We start from the raw sequence: 20,165 nt of genomic DNA on the forward strand, positions 1-20,165 counted from the left end.
CGGATGGTACGCACTGGATGTTACACCATGTCCCAGAAGTCCCAACAGTAATCCTGAAAAAGAAACAGACACGGAAGAAGAGGAAAGAAAAGACAAAGAACCCATTGATGAGACCACTACAGATGATGACAGAGATGGAGAAAGCAACAGGTGCCGCAGCCCTACAGGCCCAAGCCCTGGTGAGGAGGAATCTGTGTAAAGTCCATGTAAAGTAAAATAAGAAGTACAGAAGTTAAAGTTTGAAGTTTTGCAACGTTAATGTTCAAGAAATGTGCCCACATGAACTAATGTGAGAAACCCATGAACCTTAAGGCTATGAACTGGCTATAGCCACAAACTCTCGCAGTGTAAATAGTTACCCCAGAGGTACCACCACCATAGCCAGCCTGTTTAGGGGCCTGGCTCGCCTGCAACCAGGGAGCATGCCTGTTTATGGGGCCTGGCTCTCCACCACAAACAGGGTACCTGGTCAGCACCAACTGTGGAGGCCGCCTCTACATCCTGCCAGAAGAGGCTGAAGGCGCGGCTCCACCAGGCCAGGTATACCCTGAAACCACCAGACCATGAAAGCCGCCTCTACATCCTGCCAGAAGTGGCTGAAGGCGCGGCCAACGAGAGAGGGTTTAGGGTGGGTTAACGGACTTGTGGGTGGAGGGTGGTGATGTATGGTACCTGGTGGTTTTAAAACGTTTTACCATGTTTTACTGTTTTATGCATTTTAAAATGTTGTCTTGCAGCCCGAGGACGTGCTGGTGATAACTAAGGGGGAATGTGGCGCCCCTGACCTGGTCAGGCACCACTGAGTACTGCACCCATGCTGGGGACAGTACAACACAGGTAATCCAGAAGGCTGACCGAGGTGTGACTACACAGGCGCATAGTGATCAGGTCTCACACATGTACCTTTGAGAGGACCCCTGGGGATCCCAGGAGGGGGCGAAGCCTCCACCTCCACCCGAGGGGTGGAGGGGGCGAAGCCTCCATCTCCACTCGAGGGGTGTGGTAGAGAGCCTGGTTGCTAGGTGGCGTAGGCAGGCACAAAAGGGAAAAGAGAAAAGAGGAGCAGTCTGAAGCAGAGTGTGGAGGAGTGAGGAGCATGGAAGTGGAGCTCAGACAGGAGCAGCAGTGCAGGTCCCACGAGTGAGCCGGTTTAGTGTGCAGCTCAGGGAAAGCAGACGTGAGGAGCAGACCCTGGAGCTGTGGCAGTCTAACAGCGTCCGCGCAGTGACTACCGACGGGGGAGAACGGTCACCTGGGAGTGCTACCCGAAATCCACACACAGCTAAAGAGAGAGCAACGGAGTGGAGAGTAAGGAGACTGTCAGGGAGAACCAGGCCCAAACGGGTAGCAGGTCCCAGTGCAGGGATAGATTCACCTTTCCTTTGCCAAACCTGCATGAGGGGGCACTTTACACCCCCAAGACAACACTACAGAGTCCGCAGCCACGTAGCCACAGTTAGGGCCCATAGTTCACAGGAGGCAAGCAGCCGGAGTGTCCTGGTCCAGGCTACAAGCAAACGGGCCAAAAAGAAGGGGAGAGAGGCGCCAGCAACTTCCCTGGGTGACCCCCATAGGGACCTAAAAGTCGGGGTTACCCCAAAACGTAAAGGGCTAAGGAAGGCGAGTCGGTAGCCACCCTCATCAGTCAGCCTGAAGGACACCTGGTTCCAGCCTGGTTCATCCCAGCTACGCCCGGGTTACTCACCCTGCCACCTTCCGTGAGTAAAACCCCTGAAAGACATCCTGCTTGTGTTGAGTTATTCTGCGCCTTGTGGTTCCACACACCTACACAGGGTCCTGGGGCTTGCCTCACTCTCAGGAGGCTATTAAAACTGACTGCACCCACCATCAGCCCCAGGCGTCCCTTAATCTGCAGTGGCGGTCCCCACTGACCGCAATTCTGAGAGTGGCGTCACGACAATCCTAGATAGAAGATTTCCTACCTGTGACAGGATCCAACTGCGTGGAGTCCCTGAAGGTAATGCACCGACACAATACTTGCGGGGCTTCACATAACCACAGGGTATTTCCCACGGCCGATAATGTGAACACACATTACCGCTCGGGAGAAATGCAGCGTGTGCTCACAGGGAGTCTATCTATCTATCAATACGTGAACAATACCGCGGTAAAACCGCGGCAAACCGCATGCAGTTTTTGGGTGCGGTTTGCTGCGTTTTTGTACCGCGGGTGCGGTAATCTTTCAGACCCTGCAGAATTTTCTTAAGAAAATTCCGTTTTCCAGTGCGCACAGGGCCTTACTGCCACAGTCTCCACGCTGCTCCACCCATGGCTGTTAGAGGCAGATGATGGCTGATTAATTCAGCCTTCATCTCGGTGTGCATATCAAAGGTAGGGAGACTGCTTACAACGAAGATAGTACATCATAAATCATTAAGGGGTTAAAGAAGCTCAGGCTCTACTGAAGTTTCCAATCTCATAATGGTTACCCCACGGGTACTGAACGCTTGTTCCTGTGGCAGTGACCTCTAAACGCAGGACCCCGACAGGTAAATTTGCTCTTGGAAGGGGAGTAAAAAAAATAAAATGGCATATTGCGCAGGGGTAAAGAGGTGGGGAGCCCGCGTGCTTGTGCCCTAAGGACATTGCCAGGAACCCTGTGTGACGTGCACAGACCCTGGAGTGTGGGGACCAAAGTAGGAGCAGGGGAGCGAGAAGGCCAGCAGTGAGTACGTCGTCGTCCCTGCCAGGTGGAGGGAGCTGGACAGTGCAGGGACACCGGCGTTACATGCGTCATTGCCCACTTGGAGGTATCGGCAGGTTTTGAGCATGCCTCCTCATAGGACTGGTGCATGATACCTGGTGGTTCTGCATTAACTGGCAGCCAACCAATGGGCACCACACTGGCAGCACCTTTTGTCTCCCAGTATGTTAGATTGACCATCAATGTATATTCTTGAGGACCCCTCCTTAGGCCATGTATTCTTCACACTTTATGAAACTATATTAACTACCTACATGCAGAATGTATCCATAGGGCCCAAGTGACTTGTCAGATGATGAGTGTGTCCTAATATGTATTTTTCTATATTTTGAGACTGATTCATAAAAGTGCAAAATGTTATTTTTTGCACAACGGCAAAGCCGGAGAGGGGGTGGAACAGAGAGTGGCTATGCCCACCCGTCAAATTCAGCTAAAGAGCTGCCGTCTCTTCTGCTAGAAATACTGGTCCAGTCCTTGCCTGGAGTAAGATTTCTGGCGAGGTGCGTGCCACTGAGAGGACACGTCCTTAATGAATTTGGCACAGCATACTCCAGCGAGCCTTTAATGAATCGGCCCCGTAGTGTCCTGTATATAGAGGCTGAAATATGTGTTTATGTGTGAACATTTCAGGCTTCATTTCCTCTAATAGACCAATTATAAGATATTTACAGATCTAATAGTGACCATTAATCCTTGTGTTGCACAAGTTACCATTGTTCTTGTGTATGTGCCTTTTATATTTTGCAGAATTTCTCTCTCGATGTGAACTGTTTGTTGGTGATCTTTTCTTTACGCTTATGCATCTTTTTTCCATCGCATTTATTAGGCATATTTTGGTTATATTACAACAACTTATTAATTGTAATAAAACCCATAAATGACCAGTAAATATTTTATAAATCTCCCTGTGTGTTAGGAGAAAGACTTTCTCATCAGGTGGATCTCTGTATTGGGCAACGTATTTGACCAGCTGTACTATCCATGTGAGCATATGGCCTGGGCAGCAGATGCTGGCGTTATTCACATTAAGTCTGACACGTGGTGGACTGCCAGCACAGCCCTTTGGGGTCTGTCACTCATGGTGGGAATCATACGGTAGGTCATCTCCCAATCTATTGCCTTTTGTGTATGTGTGCTTCTTTCTCCTCCAGGACTGGTCATTCACTTTCAATTCACATGTAAAATCTGTATTCAGTGAAGACACACTTTCCCATTACTGAGATCAGAGATGACGGTCAGTACTTGTAAGAGGCAGTAGCCAGAGTCAGATACAGACATTCTGCTGCAAGTTCCCCTAAAATGACAGTTACGTCTCCATAGAAGTTTGAGCACTTACTGCCATCTCCTATTTCTGTAATGGGAATATCTGTATTCACTGAAGACAGATTTTACCCAGGAATTGAGCATTCTGCGAATATATGATCAGGCCAGAAAGGGAGAGAAGCAGATTTCTCTGATAAGATATATTACAAAGTTTCTTATTTTCACATGTACTATTGATTTATGACATAAAAATTAAAATGACAGTTACTCTTTAAAAGACGTGTGTCATCAGAAAATAACCTATTATTTAACCAGTTCAAGACCAGTCCATTTACTACCATTCCTTATAAAGCACTTTTTATTTTTTCTTAAATCTGCATGTAAGTAATTTTTGCGTCTTTTTTTCATTATGCATGAGGCTTCAATTTTAGGTCAATGTAATGTTCTCTTTCTTTTTTATGCTGAGATTGAGAGATAAAATTAAGAGAAATAAGTGTATTAGGCTCATCTGTTGAGGTGGATCCTCCAAGCCTAAGGTCTGGGTGGGCACACTGGCCACGTGCAGCAGGCAGGTTAGGCACGGGAAAATGGGTAGCAGAAGTACTGGAAGCCACAGGCAGACAGAAGGCCAGTAGCAGAGGCACTGGAAGCTGCAGGAAGGCAGACGAGAGGTACTGGAAGCCGCAGGAAGGCAGACGAGAGCTACTGGAAACCGCAGAAAGGCAGACGAGAGGTACTGGAAGCCGCAGGAAGGCAGACGAGTGGTACTGGAAGCCGCAGGAAGGCAGGCGAGTGGTACTGGAAGCCGCAGGAAGGCAGACGAGAGGTACTGGAAGCCGCAGGCACGCAGGCCAGAGGTACTGGAAGCCGCAGGCAGGCCGGCCAGAGGTACTGGAAGCTGCAGGCAGGAAGGCCAGAGGTACTGGAAGCCGCAGGCAGGCCGATCCAGAGGTACTGGAAGCCGCAGGCAGGCCGGCCAGAGGTACTGGAAGCCGCAGGCAGGCCGGCCAGAGGTACTGGAAGCCGCAGGCAGGCTGGCCAGAGGTACTGGAAGCCGCAGGCAGGCCGGCCAGAGGTACTAGAAGCCGCAGGCAGGCCGGCCAGAGGTACTGAAAGCCGCAGGCAGGCCAGAGGTACTGGAAGCCGCAGGCAGGCAGGCAGGCCAGAGGTACTGGAAGCCACAGGCAGGCCAGAGGTACTGGAAGCCGCAGGCAGGCCAGAGGCACTGGAGGTCGCAGGTAGGCAGACTGGAGACCCATACCAGAAGTACTGGAAATCCGTACCAGAAGTACTGGAAACCGCAGGAAGGCAGACCAGAGATTGGTAGCAGAGAACCTGGAAGCCACATACAGTACTCTGGAACACTAAAGTCTTAATACCAAGACATGGGTGTGTGTTTTGGTGAGCCTTATAAGGGCCCATGCAGAAGATCACTCTGGCCTATCTGCAAAACCCGAACACAACATAGTTTAGTGGACTGGGGTGAGGACGCACAGACCGGATTTGGGAAAAGTGCATAACTGTACTCACCCCTCATAGGGCCCCTCCCAGAAGAGTCCATTATGGAAGAAGGTGGATGCTTTGCATGAAATTTTCTGAGCAATATTGGAGCATTTAAGTCCTTCTTTGGCACCCAACATCCCTCCTCAGGACCGTATCCCTTCCAATCAAGTAGACGAGATTACCGCCAACCTTCTTGCAGCCCAGAAGACTAACCGGGTTTACTTGCTCATTAATTGGGAAAGGACCAATAAACTTGGGTGACAGTTTTTTTTGCAAACATATGTTTTTTTGGTTTGTTTTTGTTGAAAGCCATACCTTATCTCCGGTTGGGAACAGGTCGATGGTGTCTATCAGCATTCTTCTTTGCTCTAGCAGTAAGTACAGCCAAATTATGGTAGCTTGTACCTCAGTCCAGATGTTATGGTGGTCCTGAGAGACGTGGTCACAGCAGGAAGTATGCTTTTAGCTAGAATAGGCAGGGGGAGACGAGGTTCTCGGCTGAACACTGTAACTAATGGTAATCTCCCAGAAGACTCTTAAAATATAATTGTTATGGGTGAATTCGGCCCAAGGAAGCCAGTCTGGCCAGTTATCTTGGTGGGAGCTGGAGAATATTCGTAAATACTGCTCCTTGAACTGATTAATTCTTTCAGTCTGCCTTTTTCTTTGGAGGTGATAGGCTGAGGAGAAGTCCAGGGAAATTAAGTTCTTGCAGAGTGTTATCCAGAACCTGGAAACAAATTGAACCCCACAGTCACAGACTATACGAGCTCAAGGGCCAGGGAACCAGAACATTGGGTAACGTCTGGTCACAAAAGCAGAATGCAGCAGAGCCTTTCCATACCTGCTGACATTATGGGACATACCGTATTTATCAGTACTTTTACTATACCATACCCAATAAGTCCATATAATGCAGAATGTAAAACTGTAAACGTATTTATTCAAGGCACAAGACGGAGGATGGCGCTGCATGACACCAATATGTAATGTTCTGAGGTGAACACTAGGTGGCAGTGAGGTGTCACACTGCAGCACAGCTTATGTTGTTCAATCCAAAGTAATACAGTGTAACATCATTCTGTAACTATTACTATTGGACAATCACCCTTAGGCTACATTCACATGACCGTTCCGTTTTTGCGGGCCGCAAAAAACGGTCCTTTTTTTCACGGATGCATCCGTGTGACTTCAGTTCCGTTCCATATACGGTCCGTGTCATCCGTGTGCCTTCCTTTTTTTGCGGACCACAAAAAACGGAAGCAGCAAGAAAGATAAATAGATGAATAGATATAGAGATGGATAGATAGAGACAGAGAGATAGAGGGATGGATGAATGAATAGAGGGATAGATAGATAGATAGATAGATAGATGAGAAAGAAATATATAATGTCCCACCCTCCTGCATATTCTAAGCTGGCATCCTTTTGTGACTTTCATGTGGCACTAAACGGTGCTTAGCCTTGTATTTAGCGAAAAAATAAATAAATAATTTAAAAAAATAACATGGGGTCCCCCCTATCTTTTGTAGCCAGCTAAGGTAAAGCATACGGCTGCAGCCTTCAAACCACAGCTGGCAGCTTCACCTTGGCTGGTAATCCAAAACAGAGGGCACCCCACGCTGTTATTTTAAATTAAATGAATAATTTAAAAAAAAAAAACAAAACGGGGTCCCCCCCCCCCCAAATTGGATCACCAGCCAAGGTAAAGCAGACAGCTGTGGTCTGGTATTCTCAGACTAGGGAGGTCCACTGTTATTGGACACTCCCCAGCCTAAAAATAGCAGGCTACAGCCGCCCCAGAAGTGGTGCATCCATTAGATGTGCCGATCCTGGCGCTTCGCCCAAACTCATTCCGTTGCCCTGGTGCGGTGGCAAACGGGGTAATATATGGGGTTTGTGCCAGATGTGTAATGTCACCTGGCATCAGGTCCTGGGGTTAGTGATGTCACGCGTCTATCAGATACCTGACATCACCAACCCAGTCAGTAATAAAAAAAAAAAAAATTGACAACAAAAAAAGTTTTATTTGAAAAAACACTCCCCAAACCATTCCCTCTTTCACCAATTTATTGAAAAGAACAATCAAATCTGGGTCTGGCATAATCAAACAAGGGGGTCCCACGACGATCCATACCATAGTCACTGTCCCAGTCAATGAAGAACAGAATGTTCCCCATTGGCTGGGAGAGTAGTGCAGTGACCTGAGCTAACATCAATAGGTCAGCCCAGGTCACTGCAGGGGATGACGAGCGCTGCCATCAGGAGGTTAGATGAGATCATTACCTGCTGTGACAATCACCTGCACTCCTGACGTCAGCGCTGTCACTGACTTCTATGCCTGCCGCGTTCTCATCAAAGAATCGCGGGAGCCAGTGACGTCACCGCTAATGACAGTCTCGGGCCGCCCGTGAGACGTGACGTAAGACCGCGGCGGGAATAGAAGGCAGTGACAGCGCTGACGTCGGGAGAACAGGAGATCGTCACAGCAGGTAATGATCTCATCTAACCTCCTGACAGCAGCGCTCGTCATCCCCGCGGCTGCCCGCACTGCTATGTGAGAAGCTGCTGACACTATAGTGCGGGCAGACACTGACACACTGCAGTGCGAGCAGCCGCGGGGCTGGGGCGAGACACAGACTGCACGGGCACCCGACGGAGGTCACACGGAAGTGATTCCATGCGGCTTCCGGGGATTTTGCGGGCCCATTGACTTGTAATGAGTCACGGTCCGTTACTACGGAACAGAATAGGACATGTTCCTAAAAACGGAACGGACATCCGGCATCCAGTGTGTTTTTTTGTAGGATTGGATGCACACAGAAGTTCTTCCATGTGCCATCCGATCCTACACAAAAGACATTGAAAAGATGGTCCTGTCCGTGGGTCCGCAAAAAAACAGGAACTGACCAGGACAAACTGAACGGTCATGTGAATGAGCCCTTACCAGGGGATTCCTTCATGTACAGTATGGCTACATACACAGTGCCTTGTGAAAGTATTCGGCTCCCTTGAATTTCTCAACATTTTCCTACATTTCAGGCTTCAAGCATAAAGATAAAAATGTTAAATTTTATGGTGAAGAATCAACAACAAGTGGGACACAATTGTGAAGGTCAACGAAATTTTATTGCTTATTTTACATTTTTATAAAAAACTGAATAGTGGGGTGTGCAATAATATTTTTCCCCTTTAAGTTAATACTTTGTAGCACCACTTTTTGCTGCGATTACAGCTGCAAGTCGTTTGGGGCATGTGTCTATCAGTTTTGCACATCGAGAGACAGAAATTCATGCCCATTCTTCCTTTGCAAACAGCTCGATCTGAGTGATGTTGGATGGAGAGCGTTTGTGAACAGCAGTTTTCAGCTCTTTTCACAGACTCTCGATTGGATTCAGGTCTGGACTTTGACTTGGCCATTCTAACACCTGGATATGTTTATTTGTGAACCATTCCATTGTAGATTTTGCTTTATGTTCGGGATCATTGTCATGTTGGAAGACAAATCTCTGTCCCAGTCTCAGGTCTTTTGCAGACCTCAACAGGTTTTCTTCAAGAATGGGCCTGTATTTGGCTCCATCCATCTTCCCATCAATTTTAACCATCTTCCCTGTCCTTGCTGAAGAAAAGCAGGCCCAAACCATGATGCTGCCACCACCATGTTTGACAGTGGGGATGGTGTGTTCAGGGTGATGAGCTGTGTTGCTTTTACGCCAAACACATAGTTTGGCATTGTGCACAAATAGTTTAATTTTTTTTTTTTTTTTTTTTTTTTTAAATCTGTGTTTGAAGCCTGAAACGTGGGAAAATGTTGAAAAATTCAAGGGGGCCGAATACTTTCGCAAGGCGCAGTATATGTAATGTTTAGACAGCAAAAACATGGACTAGACAATCTTAAAATGCACCAAGTTTAACATTGTGATTTATACAGCGTGATACATTTGATTCCTCTTTACACTGTCTCGTCTCAGTTTACACCATCTATTGACTGACTTTGTGCAAAAATTATGATGTATTTTTGGCCCATAGTATTGTATGTTAGACCATACCCTTTTTGCACTAAACCCTTTTAGGCCCCCTTCACATACGTGTGGTGTCCATTTTCACATGTTCACACCCATTATAACGTGTTGAATTTCACACCTCTGTGTTTTCACATGGATCTTATGTCCATGTGACCCATGTCCTCTTTTTGTTTTTGTTTTTTTCCTTGAAGCATGGATCACGCAGATCCATACAGTTCAATGGGTCCATGAAAGACACATACAGCACACAGATGGCATCCATGTGCCGCCCATGTGACACATACTAGAATTCAATGCATTCAAGAAATTATTGATTTTTATGTGCTACACATGTACAAAGATAATAGAGGATATATGATAAATAGATTGTACAGATGTTAATCAAATAACTGGAAAAACCACATAGGGTACCCCCAATTTGTGAGAACCAGCAAAGGTAAAGCAGACAGCTGCAGATTGATGTTATCAGGCTGGGAAGGCCCATGGTCGTCATGAGACGCTCCAATTCTGGCGCTTTGCCTGGGCTCTTCCCTATGCCCTGGTGCGTGTGCCATTAGTATAATGGTTTATGGCATTGATGTTAGCTTTGTAGTGTCAGATGGCATCAAGCCCTGGTGATGGTAATAGAGAGGTGTTTATCAGACACCTCCATTATTCACCCACTAATAATAATAATAAAAAAACACAAACTTATTTATTAAAATAAATATATATATATATATATATCCATCCATCCATGCAGGTCCGCCATAGACCATCGAATCCATTGTAGTTCACAGAATCCACTGTAGTCCACAAATGGAAACCTGAAACCAAAACCAGAAACATATAAACACAGAGAAATTACACCAGGCATTTATACAAAAAAAAACCATGCAGGTCTAGTGATGCCATTGAAAGTCTTTGGAGCATTGTTCTGACACTCCATAGACTATGCTTACAGACACTTAGGCTGTGTGCCCACGTGTGCGTATTGGATGCAGTTATGCTGCGTTCTGCACCGCAGCGTAACTGCATGCGTCCTGCGTCCCCGGCACAATCTATGAAGATTGTGGATAATCCATGCGCACGTTGCGTTTTAGAACGCTTCGATTTGCATGCTGCCAAATTGCTGCATTCTAAAAAGCAACATGTCACTTCTTTCGTGCACTTTGGATGCAGCCCCCGCTCTGTCTATGGTGGGGGCTGCATCCAGAGCGCATGAAATCGGCTTTTCATTACGCAGTGTTTCTGCAGCGATTTGAAGCGCACAGTGCAGTTCAAATCGCTGCAGAAATGTCTGCAGGTACAGAATGCAACGTGGGCACATAGCCTTACGGGTCCCTTTGCGCTGTTTATGGCTCTGCGTCTCTGAAAAGTGATAACGTTACTAATGTCACCGCTCTTCAGAGGCGTCCGGTTTCGCACAGCATGACTCAGAATAGCCCGTAAGCAAAATCTATGGAGTGTCAGAACGATGCTCCATAGAGTTTGTTCGTCTGAATCCCTAGACTACGTCAGAGCTGCGTGCTTTTTTTAATGTTTTTAATAAAGTAGTGAACACGGATAGGTGTCTTGTTTTATTTCTCTGTGTTTGTATGCTTTGTTTTTGTGTTTCAGGTTTTTATTTGTGGACTGCGGTGGATTTGGTAGACTACGGCGGACCCGTGTGAATTTCTTGGGGGGTAATCAAGTGGGGAATGAGGGAGAGTTTTGAGGAATGTTTGTATGTGTGCGTGTCATTTTTTGGGGATTACTGGGTTAGTAATGATGGGGTCTGATAGACGCCTCTCCATTACTAATCCCTGGGCCTGATGGCAGCTGACATTACACAGCTGACATCAACCCCAACTACTATTACCCCAACTGTCAACGCACCAGGACAATCGCAAAGAGTTGAGCAAAGCACCAGAATTGGTGCATCTGATGTGATGTGTCACTTCTGAGGTGGCTGTGGGCTGCTATTTTTAGATTGGGAAGGGCCCAATAACCATGGACCTTCTTGGCTAATATCAGATTTCGGCTGTCTGCTTTACCTTTGCTGGTTATCAATAATGGGGGGGCCCACATCTTCCTTTTTTTTTTCTCCCCTCATTTAACTTATTTGATTAAATAGAAAGCTGTTCAATCGATCTATCTCATCCTTGCACATCTACAAACACCTAAAAATCATTCCATTTTTTTAATGTGTCACATGGATGGCACACAGGACACATACGTCCATATGGACGGTCACATGGATGGTCAAAGCGGACAGTACTTTTTTTTTTTTTTTTTTTTTTATGCGCACGTATGATGATGGCCATTGTGAAGACATGCAGCCTCATCTGGCAAAGATCACAAAGTGACTCCTATATTGTGCAAATCATACAAGACTGTTAGTTTTATGTAATTGTGCCTCAGTTTTAGCTTTGTAAATTTTCACTCCCACCCTTATAACTTTCAATTACCTTTTTCATTTCTAGCTCTTTAAGAACATTAATAAAGCTAAGAAGAAGCAAAGGGAAACATTCTAAGTAAGTTGCATGTGGCTGGAAGCTGTCTATAGTGTGCCCTCCTTTTTCATCATTAAAATGGTTGCCCCACAAAGAAATTTATATGACTTTGTCATATCCTACAGAACCAGAATGTCTAGATATTGCAGTTACATACTTGGTATGGCGCCCGATGTGGTCTTTTCATTACCTCTCAGACGTTGTGTGTCCAGTGCTCATGAGAAAAAGCCGGGTTCTTCAGCGGGAATCATTCTGCCACCTTTGCCCAGGAGGATCCAGATGCCTTAACAAGAGCAGTATTGCAATATGTAGACACAGGATTTTAGGAATTTTTTTATTTATTTATTTTTTTTTAAAAAGAGTAATGTTTTGTCTGATCTAACAGAATACAGCTGGCTATATTCTTCAGCTAAGGCAACTATCTCTTCTGGCTATCCTATAAATGCACCTAGCATGTCTGGCTTCTGATTTTTCTCCTCATCGAATGGCAGTGCCTATCTCTAGAGGAACTAAGAATTAGCAATGGCGAAATCTAACTTTTGGTTCCACTTGAATATTTGTAATTGGATGATAGAGCCGTCCCCACACACTTTACATTGACCCTATTGCACATCCTATTGCCACAGTTGAGGTGCGTGTGTATGAAATATGAAGCGGGCTCGAGCCGCTCTCTGCAGTGCAAATAATGGTTGTATCACATAGCAATCAGCACCATAAATCTATTGAAGAGCCATACCAACAATACAACTTATAGCAGGGGTCTCAAGCTCAGCTGGGTATATGGGCTGCACATAGAAAAAAATATTCTTTCAGGACACAGTGATAATTTTTTAGTGCCATTTTTTTTGGTTTTCTATACACATTTGGGATCACTGTTTTTGAAAAGTTTTCACTTGTTAATTATAATAAATGTGTACTTTTTTTGTTTAATGTGCCCATCCTGGTCCCCATTCTGTAGTAATGTGCCCATCCTTGTTCCCATCCTGTAGTAATGTGCTTATCCTTGTCCCCATCCTGTAGTAATGTGCTTATTCTTGTCCCCATCCTGTAGTAATGTGCCCATCCTTGTCCCCTTTTACTAATGTGCCCAAGCAGGTCCTCCTATTGTAGTAATGTCTCATCCTGGTCTATTCTGCCATCACACACACGCACACCAAAACAAAATACATTCTTTTCACCTGTCCTTTGTTCTCTCGGCATCCTCATCCATGATTCTTGCGGCCTGCAGACACGGAAACGAATGCAGCTGTAGGAGGGGCCTCTGCTGTCAGCGCTTCATCTAAAATTCAGAGGAACGTTTTGCTGGAGCTGCACAGAGTTAGGGGTACTTTACACGTTGCGACATCGCTAGCATTGGCTAGCGATGCCGAGCGTGATAGTACCCGCCCCTGTCGCACATGCGATATGTGGTGATTGCTGCCGTAGCGAACATTATCGCTATGGCAGCTTATCACGCACATACCTGCTCGGCGACGTCACTGTAACTGCCGAACTATCCCTCCTTCAAGGGGGAGGTGCGTTCGGAGTCACGGCGACGTCACTAATCGGCCAGCCAATAGAAGCGGAGGGGCGGAGATGAGCGGGACACAACATCTCGCCCACCTTCTCCCTTCCGCATTGCCGTCGGGTCGCAGGTAAGGAGATGTTTGTCGCTCCTGCGGGTTTACACAGCGATGTGTGCTACTGCAGGAGCGACAAACAACATCGTACCTGCGGTCGACCCGACATTATGAAAATGACCGACGCTACACAGATCACCAATTTTATACGCTTTTGCGATCGTTTATTGGCGCATCTAAGATTTAAACGTTGCGATGTCGCTATCTGCGCTGGATGTGCATCACTAACGACGTGACCCCGACGATATTTCGGAAGCGATGTCGCAACGTGTAAAGCCCCCCTTAAGCTCTCTCTGCCCAGCTATTCCAATGGCAGCTGCCAGAAAATCAGAGGCAAGCAGCTGAGTTCATACTCGTCAGCTGCTTGCCTCTGATTGGCCGGCAGCTACCATTGGAATAGTTGTGCAGAGAGAACTTGACTCTGCATAGCATCGGCAAAACGTTCATCTGAATTTTAGATGAAGCACTAACAGCGGCGACCCCCTCCACCAGCTGAAATTGTTTCAGTGTCTGTGGGCTGCAAGAAAAAGCGTGAGGGGCCGCTGTTTGAGACCCCTGCTTTATCGGATGAAAGCAGTCTCTTGTGCAGCAGTCTCTTGTCCCTCATTCAAAAACCACACGGTCAATTGAGGGTACCACATTGCTGGCTCCCTGATACCCACTGGCTTTTACATTAATAGACAGAACTTGACCTTGTAAACTGGGATGCGTATCTGTTTACTTGCTTCTTGTAGTGTAGTAAAATATTCAGCTGCCCCGAGGACACGTTGTACATATCCTCTTATGAATTTTTAATGCCCCTGACTTACCTTGCCTATTGCTCAATAGAGAATGTTATGAAATCTGTCCCAGAGAATACTATTGCTTTATTGGAAGTTGTTTAGTTGCTGTGTGCTGGCTATGACCTGAATGTATTTTGGATATGATGTAATTGGCAGCGGCACTGTGAAAACGTTAAAGGATAGAAATACCTTCATAGAATTTGTATTTTCTTTTTTTTTTCTTTTTACTAAACTGCATACATATTTGGTGAAAAGTAACTTTTGAAATTAGTCTTATTTCACATTTGAAACACGATTTTTCATGTTATCTGTGTACGGTCTGTGTGTCTGTCTTTACCATCAGTGTATCATCAGTGTACAAACCGTGTCTTTTTCCATCAGTGTGTCACCAGTGTATGGTCCTTGTGTCTGTCTTTACCATCAGTGTGTTATCATTATATGGTCTGTGTGTCCATTTTTACCATCAGTGCATAGTCGGTGGATGGTCCGTGTGTCATCAATGGATGGTCCGTGCGTCCGTTTTTTACCATCAGTGTATAGTCGGTGGATGGTCCGTGTGTCCGTTTTTTCCCATCAGTGTATAGTCAGTGTGTCATTGTTGTCTGTTTTCACCGTCATCAGTGTTTCTCGGTCGCTTCATTGGGGACACAGAAGCCTGGGATAGCCTTCTGCCACCTGAAAGCTGTCGCAGATATTACATAGAACTAAAAGTTATATCCTCCACAGCAGACTACACCTCACCGGGTTGAACTGGCCTCCTCAGTTTTTTTTCTATGTCAGTTGGAGATAGAGTCTGTTCCGTAGACATTTCCTAATATTTTTTCCCCAGAATCTTCAGCGTAACAGGGTGCAATTGAACACTCTTTTACCTGCATGGTGGCAGAGAGTACAGGCTGTAAAATCTCAGGCCAAATCCTCTATCTCCCTCTGGCCGGACTGTGTACCTTGCTGTTAGGTACGGGGTGGTGCTCCGTATGTCAATAGACTTGCCCATTCGCCCCAAATAGCGTCCTCGTGTATGTAGCAGAAAACGTGCGATCTTCAGAACTGGTGAGTATAGCCTCTTTTTCTTTCCTGCTCTCCCCTTTTCCTCTCTCACTGTGGTGCTCGTGTGAGGGTAGGGCGCTTGTGTACATGTGCAGGCAGCGGTGACGTGCTGGAGGTCGCAGGTCTCAGACACGTGGGCCGCGGCGTTCACTGCTGCACGCTTCCCCCTGCCTGATGGCCACGATTGCATTCTTGTCTGGGGCCATGGTCTCGCCTTGTCAGTCACCCAGTGGTGGTTGGCCTATCAGCACTGCTGCAGCGGCGCTCTCTGCTCGCCGCCTCACTTAATTTTCCAGCGACAACGCAATTTTTCAGCGCTCACTTCACAGAAAAACTGCCTCTCTGCTGCTGTTGCATGTCTCCTGTGAGCACTAGTTTGGGTGGATCATGGTTTGGGGTAGGACTCTGTCCCTGGGTGGCTGATATTGTTTCAAATACCGAATCCAAAATACTAAGGTAGAATATCAATTATCAAAAACTAAAAACTTGCATTACTTTAAAAAGTTATTTTATTTAACACATATGCCACAAACAAAGAAAACACGTAATTTATTTTTGTTTTGAGTAGAAAGGTGGTAATTATATACGTCTAACTCTCACTCTTCCTATCATACTGGGGTCGGCGTCCTAAATATTCGTGACGCTCCCGTTCCACGTCAACTCGAGTCCTGTACTGACCCTCCACTCAATCTGTATATATCCCGTGCTCCTATATAAAAGTGGGTAAGGTGAAACACCTAGAATAGAGCCCACAGGGATAGTGTGTACCAACAATATAGAGAGATTATGTCCGTCAGTATTTGTCTTTTTAAGTTTATGGGGCGGGCCTGACTCAATCAACTACCAGTAAATATTCAACAATTAATAATGACTTATGCTGTATTATTGTCCAGGATGCACCCTACATGAATGGATCTATAAGGACCAAATGGTATATGTATACCTGATACAGGATGTCAATTTGTGGGCCATAGGTTTTGTAAACTTAACCACTGGTCCGGGCTAATCCGCATCAACAAATTGTCTTTGTGCATAAAAAAACACTTTCCACTGAAAATATAGCCTAAAGATAAACATTTAATATGAACACATTGTCCAAAATCAATCCATAATATCTGTCTGTAAATATAAAGCCACCCCAGTCACAGTAAAGAGTATACAATATGACAGGGGTCAGATCCTCATTTATAATCAATATGCCATTTAGTACCAAATAAGTAAGATTCCACCTGAGTGGAGTTTAGAATAATACATACAGCATGTCCCAACAATCCAGCACATACTTATATTATATAAACTTGCATCCTGATCCCGGAATGCCAAAATTCACAGACGATGATTACCACTCGTCTGTAATACCAATAATATATCCAACATCACTCATGTATTCACATTGCACATGCTTAAATCAAATTTGCGAATCAGTATATATCAATCTCCCATAACATACCTGGTTAATCATTATGGTGCTCTCCCAGGTAGCGATATGTAGCCTGTACGGGTGTCTGCTGAGTAACCAGCACAGTCTGCCACCCTTCATCTTTGAATTGCGCGCCAGAATCCAGGCACTCACCGGAGATGGCCACTCCCCCTTTCCGGGCGTGCACCGGGCTAAAGTGTCCTCAACAGTGCCGCTGCTTATGGTTCCGTATGTCTGAGCAGTCCTATGCAGTGCGCACGCGCGCCCTAGAAAAAGCGCGCGTGCGCATAGCCCATCATCGGAACATAGCGTGCTACAGACAAAACTGTCCAACTTGTTGCCGCCATGATTCGTTCTGTTACAGGGACATTCCTACGGCATGCGCATTCGCATCCCAGATATGGCGCTCGTGCGCACAACCCAATGTCACTGTAAGGGGTGGGCAGACCCCTTACAAAGAGGTGCAGTGTTTCCCCTGAAGATACCCCCGCTGGGGTAGACAAAGCTGTTGATGTTTTATTGTAATTGCACTGTATAGCTGGGTTTCCCCTAGTGGCCGAGTGGGACGGCTGTCCCCATAGAAACTGTGCAGGAGGGAGGAGGAGCCGGCAGCTTAAGGGGAAAGAGAGTGTGTGTGTGTGTAAAAGTCAGTTGATAACGGGACGGGGGAGAAGGAACAGCCAGGGGCAGAGTGTGGAGCTGAGTGGGCAGAAAGAAAGAAAGAAGGGAAGAAGAGAAGAAGTGTCCTCAAGGGTGAAGAAGAATTGGTGTGGGTCCAGTCTGTGTTAGCCGGAGTGGGAGCCAGGTGAAGTGGAGTAGCCGGGCACATCCCCACTAGAGGAGACAACAAGGAAAGATTTCCCTGGACAGGAATTGTGACCATGCGCTACAAAATCCGTGCATTGAGCTGTCTGTGAAACTCTGTGCAATAAAGATGTCGTTTGGTTTATCTGATCCCTGCCTGAAGAGTCTTCCTGTGGCTGAAAGTATGCTCTTTTCCACCACACTCTGCCCCACAGAACAATCCCCTGTCCCAATAGTGACGGCGGAGCCGGTGGTTGGCCTGAAAGAAATAGGGGCCACGACTACAAGCCCCGAGGCACCCCTAGCACCCCGTTACATGTGGCGTAGTCGGCAGGATCCGGATTATATGCAAGGGGTCCCGATTCAAGAAGATGGAGACCAAGTGGTGCCCAAGGCGTTGGACCAGGCACAAGACGGCGGTAAGATGGCCGCCGTCTTCACGAGTACAGTGAGCGCGCGAAGAATTGGCGCCAAACGAAAGACCCTGAGTTGGCCGGCGAAGAAAAAGAAGTACAGAGTACGCCGTCCAAAGAGGGGAGGTGCTGGCCCTAAGATGTTACTGAAAACATGTGAAGAGGGTGGCAGTACAGAGAAAAAGAAGAGTCGCCTATGCTGGGTCGATTTAATGTGTGAGACTGGGGGTGGAGCGTATACAAGAGCGGGAAAAGAAGGCCCGCCTCCACCTTCCCCAGCATCTCCACCGTCCCCGGCGCCATTACAGGAAGGTCTGCAAGAGATCGGATGGGAAGAGTGTCAGTACCGGAGACGTACACAGCAGAGACCGGTGCTGGCTGAGATTTCCCGGCCGAGAAACACGCTGGTGGTATCGCCAGAAGTCATGCCAGGACTGAGTGCTGACCCAGAGAAGGGGACACCGGCGGTGTTGGCAATTCACCAGAGTCTGGTCACACACCCGGTGATCGTCGTGGGCAGTCCACAGCCGTCCCGTTCAGCGACCCCGTCACCCCCGTCGGGGGTTGAGGAGGCAAAACCCGAAACAGAGGCGCCAGAACCACCCGTCAACTACGAACTGTTCCGGAGGCTGCGCCGCTTGCCAGGTCAGTCCCTTTCCGATTATGTGAGGGCTCAGCGGGCCGAATGGCAGCGCGCTTATCATCCCGAGTGACCCGTAATGACCGGAGGTAATGGACATGTTCGTGTTGAATACCGGTGTTGTTAAAGAGCTGGAAAAGTTCCACAGTTTGCAACCATGTTTAAGTTACCGAGCCCGGAAGGAGCCTGATGCTGGACTGAGCCAGGGGCTCCCTCCGCGATGTTAAGGAAGACTTTATTGTTTGTCCTCCTATCTACAAAGACCGGGAGTGCTGTGAAAGCCTCCGGGCAGAAGACCAGCAAAGACCGGGAGTGCCTGCTGAAGGCCTCCGGGCACACTGCCTACAAAGACCGGGAGCTCCCAGGAGGGACTCCGGGCGCAGAACTTGGGCGCTCAGTGGTTGACTTTGTTTATGAAGGTTTTAAAGTTTTATCCAAAGTTTGCCTTGCTGCTAAATTGTGTTTTCAGGTTCGAGCCTTGCCGGGAGGCTTAGGCTTAAAGAGGGGAGGAATGTAAGGGGTGGGCAGACCCCTTACAAAGAGGTGCAGTGTTTCCCCTGAAGATACCCCCGCTGGGGTAGACAAAGCTGTTGATGTTTTATTGTAATTGCACTGTATAGCTGGGTTTCCCCTAGTGGCCGAGTGGGACGGCTGTCCCCATAGAAACTGTGCAGGAGGGAGGAGGAGCCGGCAGCTTAAGGGGAAAGAGAGTGTGTGTGTGTGTAAAAGTCAGTTGATAACGGGACGGGGGAGAAGGAACAGCCAGGGGCAGAGTGTGGAGCTGAGTGGGCAGAAAGAAAGAAAGAAGGGAAGAAGAGAAGAAGTGTCCTCAAGGGTGAAGCAGAATTGGTGTGGGTCCAGTCTGTGTTAGCCGGAGTGGGAGCCAGGTGAAGTGGAGTAGCCGGGCACATCCCCACTAGAGGAGACAACAAGGAAAGATTTCCCTGGACAGGAATTGTGACCATGCGCTACTGTGGCGCCCCTGACCTGGTCAGGCACCACTGAGTACTGCACCCATGCTGGGGACAGTACAATACAGGTAATCCAGAAGGCTGACCGAGGTGTGACTACACAGGCGCATAGTGATCAGGTCTCACACATGTACCTTTGAGAGGACCCCTGGGGATCCCAGGAGGGGGCAAAGCCTTCACCTCCACTGGAATAGTGGAGGGGGCCAAAAGCCTCCATCTCCAATCAAGGGGTGTGGTGGAGAGCCTGGTTGCTAGGTGGCGTAGGCAGGCACAAGAGGGAAAAGAAGGAAGAGAACAGTCTGAAGCAGAGTGGGGAGGAGTGAGGAACATGAAGTGGAGCTCTGACAGGAGCAGAAGCGCAGGTCCCTCAAGTGAGCCGGTTTAGTACAGAGTCCAGGGAGCTCAGAGTGGAGCAGACCCCTGGGGCTGTTGCAGTCTAACAGCGCCCGCGCAGTGGCTACCGACGGGGGAGAACGGTC

The 20,165-nt window shown here is 47.4% G+C and overlaps 1 protein-coding gene across 1 annotated transcript in view; it reads left to right on the top strand.

Annotated features, from left to right (window-relative positions):
- LOC142258668 (peroxisomal membrane protein 11C-like) overlaps nucleotides 1-20,165 on the top strand; it is a 144,499-nt gene that overhangs the window by 19,431 nt on the left and 104,903 nt on the right. The window contains exons 4-5 of the mRNA XM_075331291.1: nucleotides 3,642-3,820; nucleotides 11,961-12,011. Of these exons, the coding sequence (XP_075187406.1) occupies nucleotides 3,642-3,820; nucleotides 11,961-12,011 (230 nt within the window). The remainder of the gene's footprint in view (nucleotides 1-3,641; nucleotides 3,821-11,960; nucleotides 12,012-20,165) is intronic.

The sequence above is a fragment of the Anomaloglossus baeobatrachus genome, assembly GCF_048569485.1.
Source record: "Anomaloglossus baeobatrachus isolate aAnoBae1 chromosome 1 unlocalized genomic scaffold, aAnoBae1.hap1 SUPER_1_unloc_1, whole genome shotgun sequence".
Lineage (NCBI taxonomy): Eukaryota > Metazoa > Chordata > Amphibia > Anura > Aromobatidae > Anomaloglossus > Anomaloglossus baeobatrachus.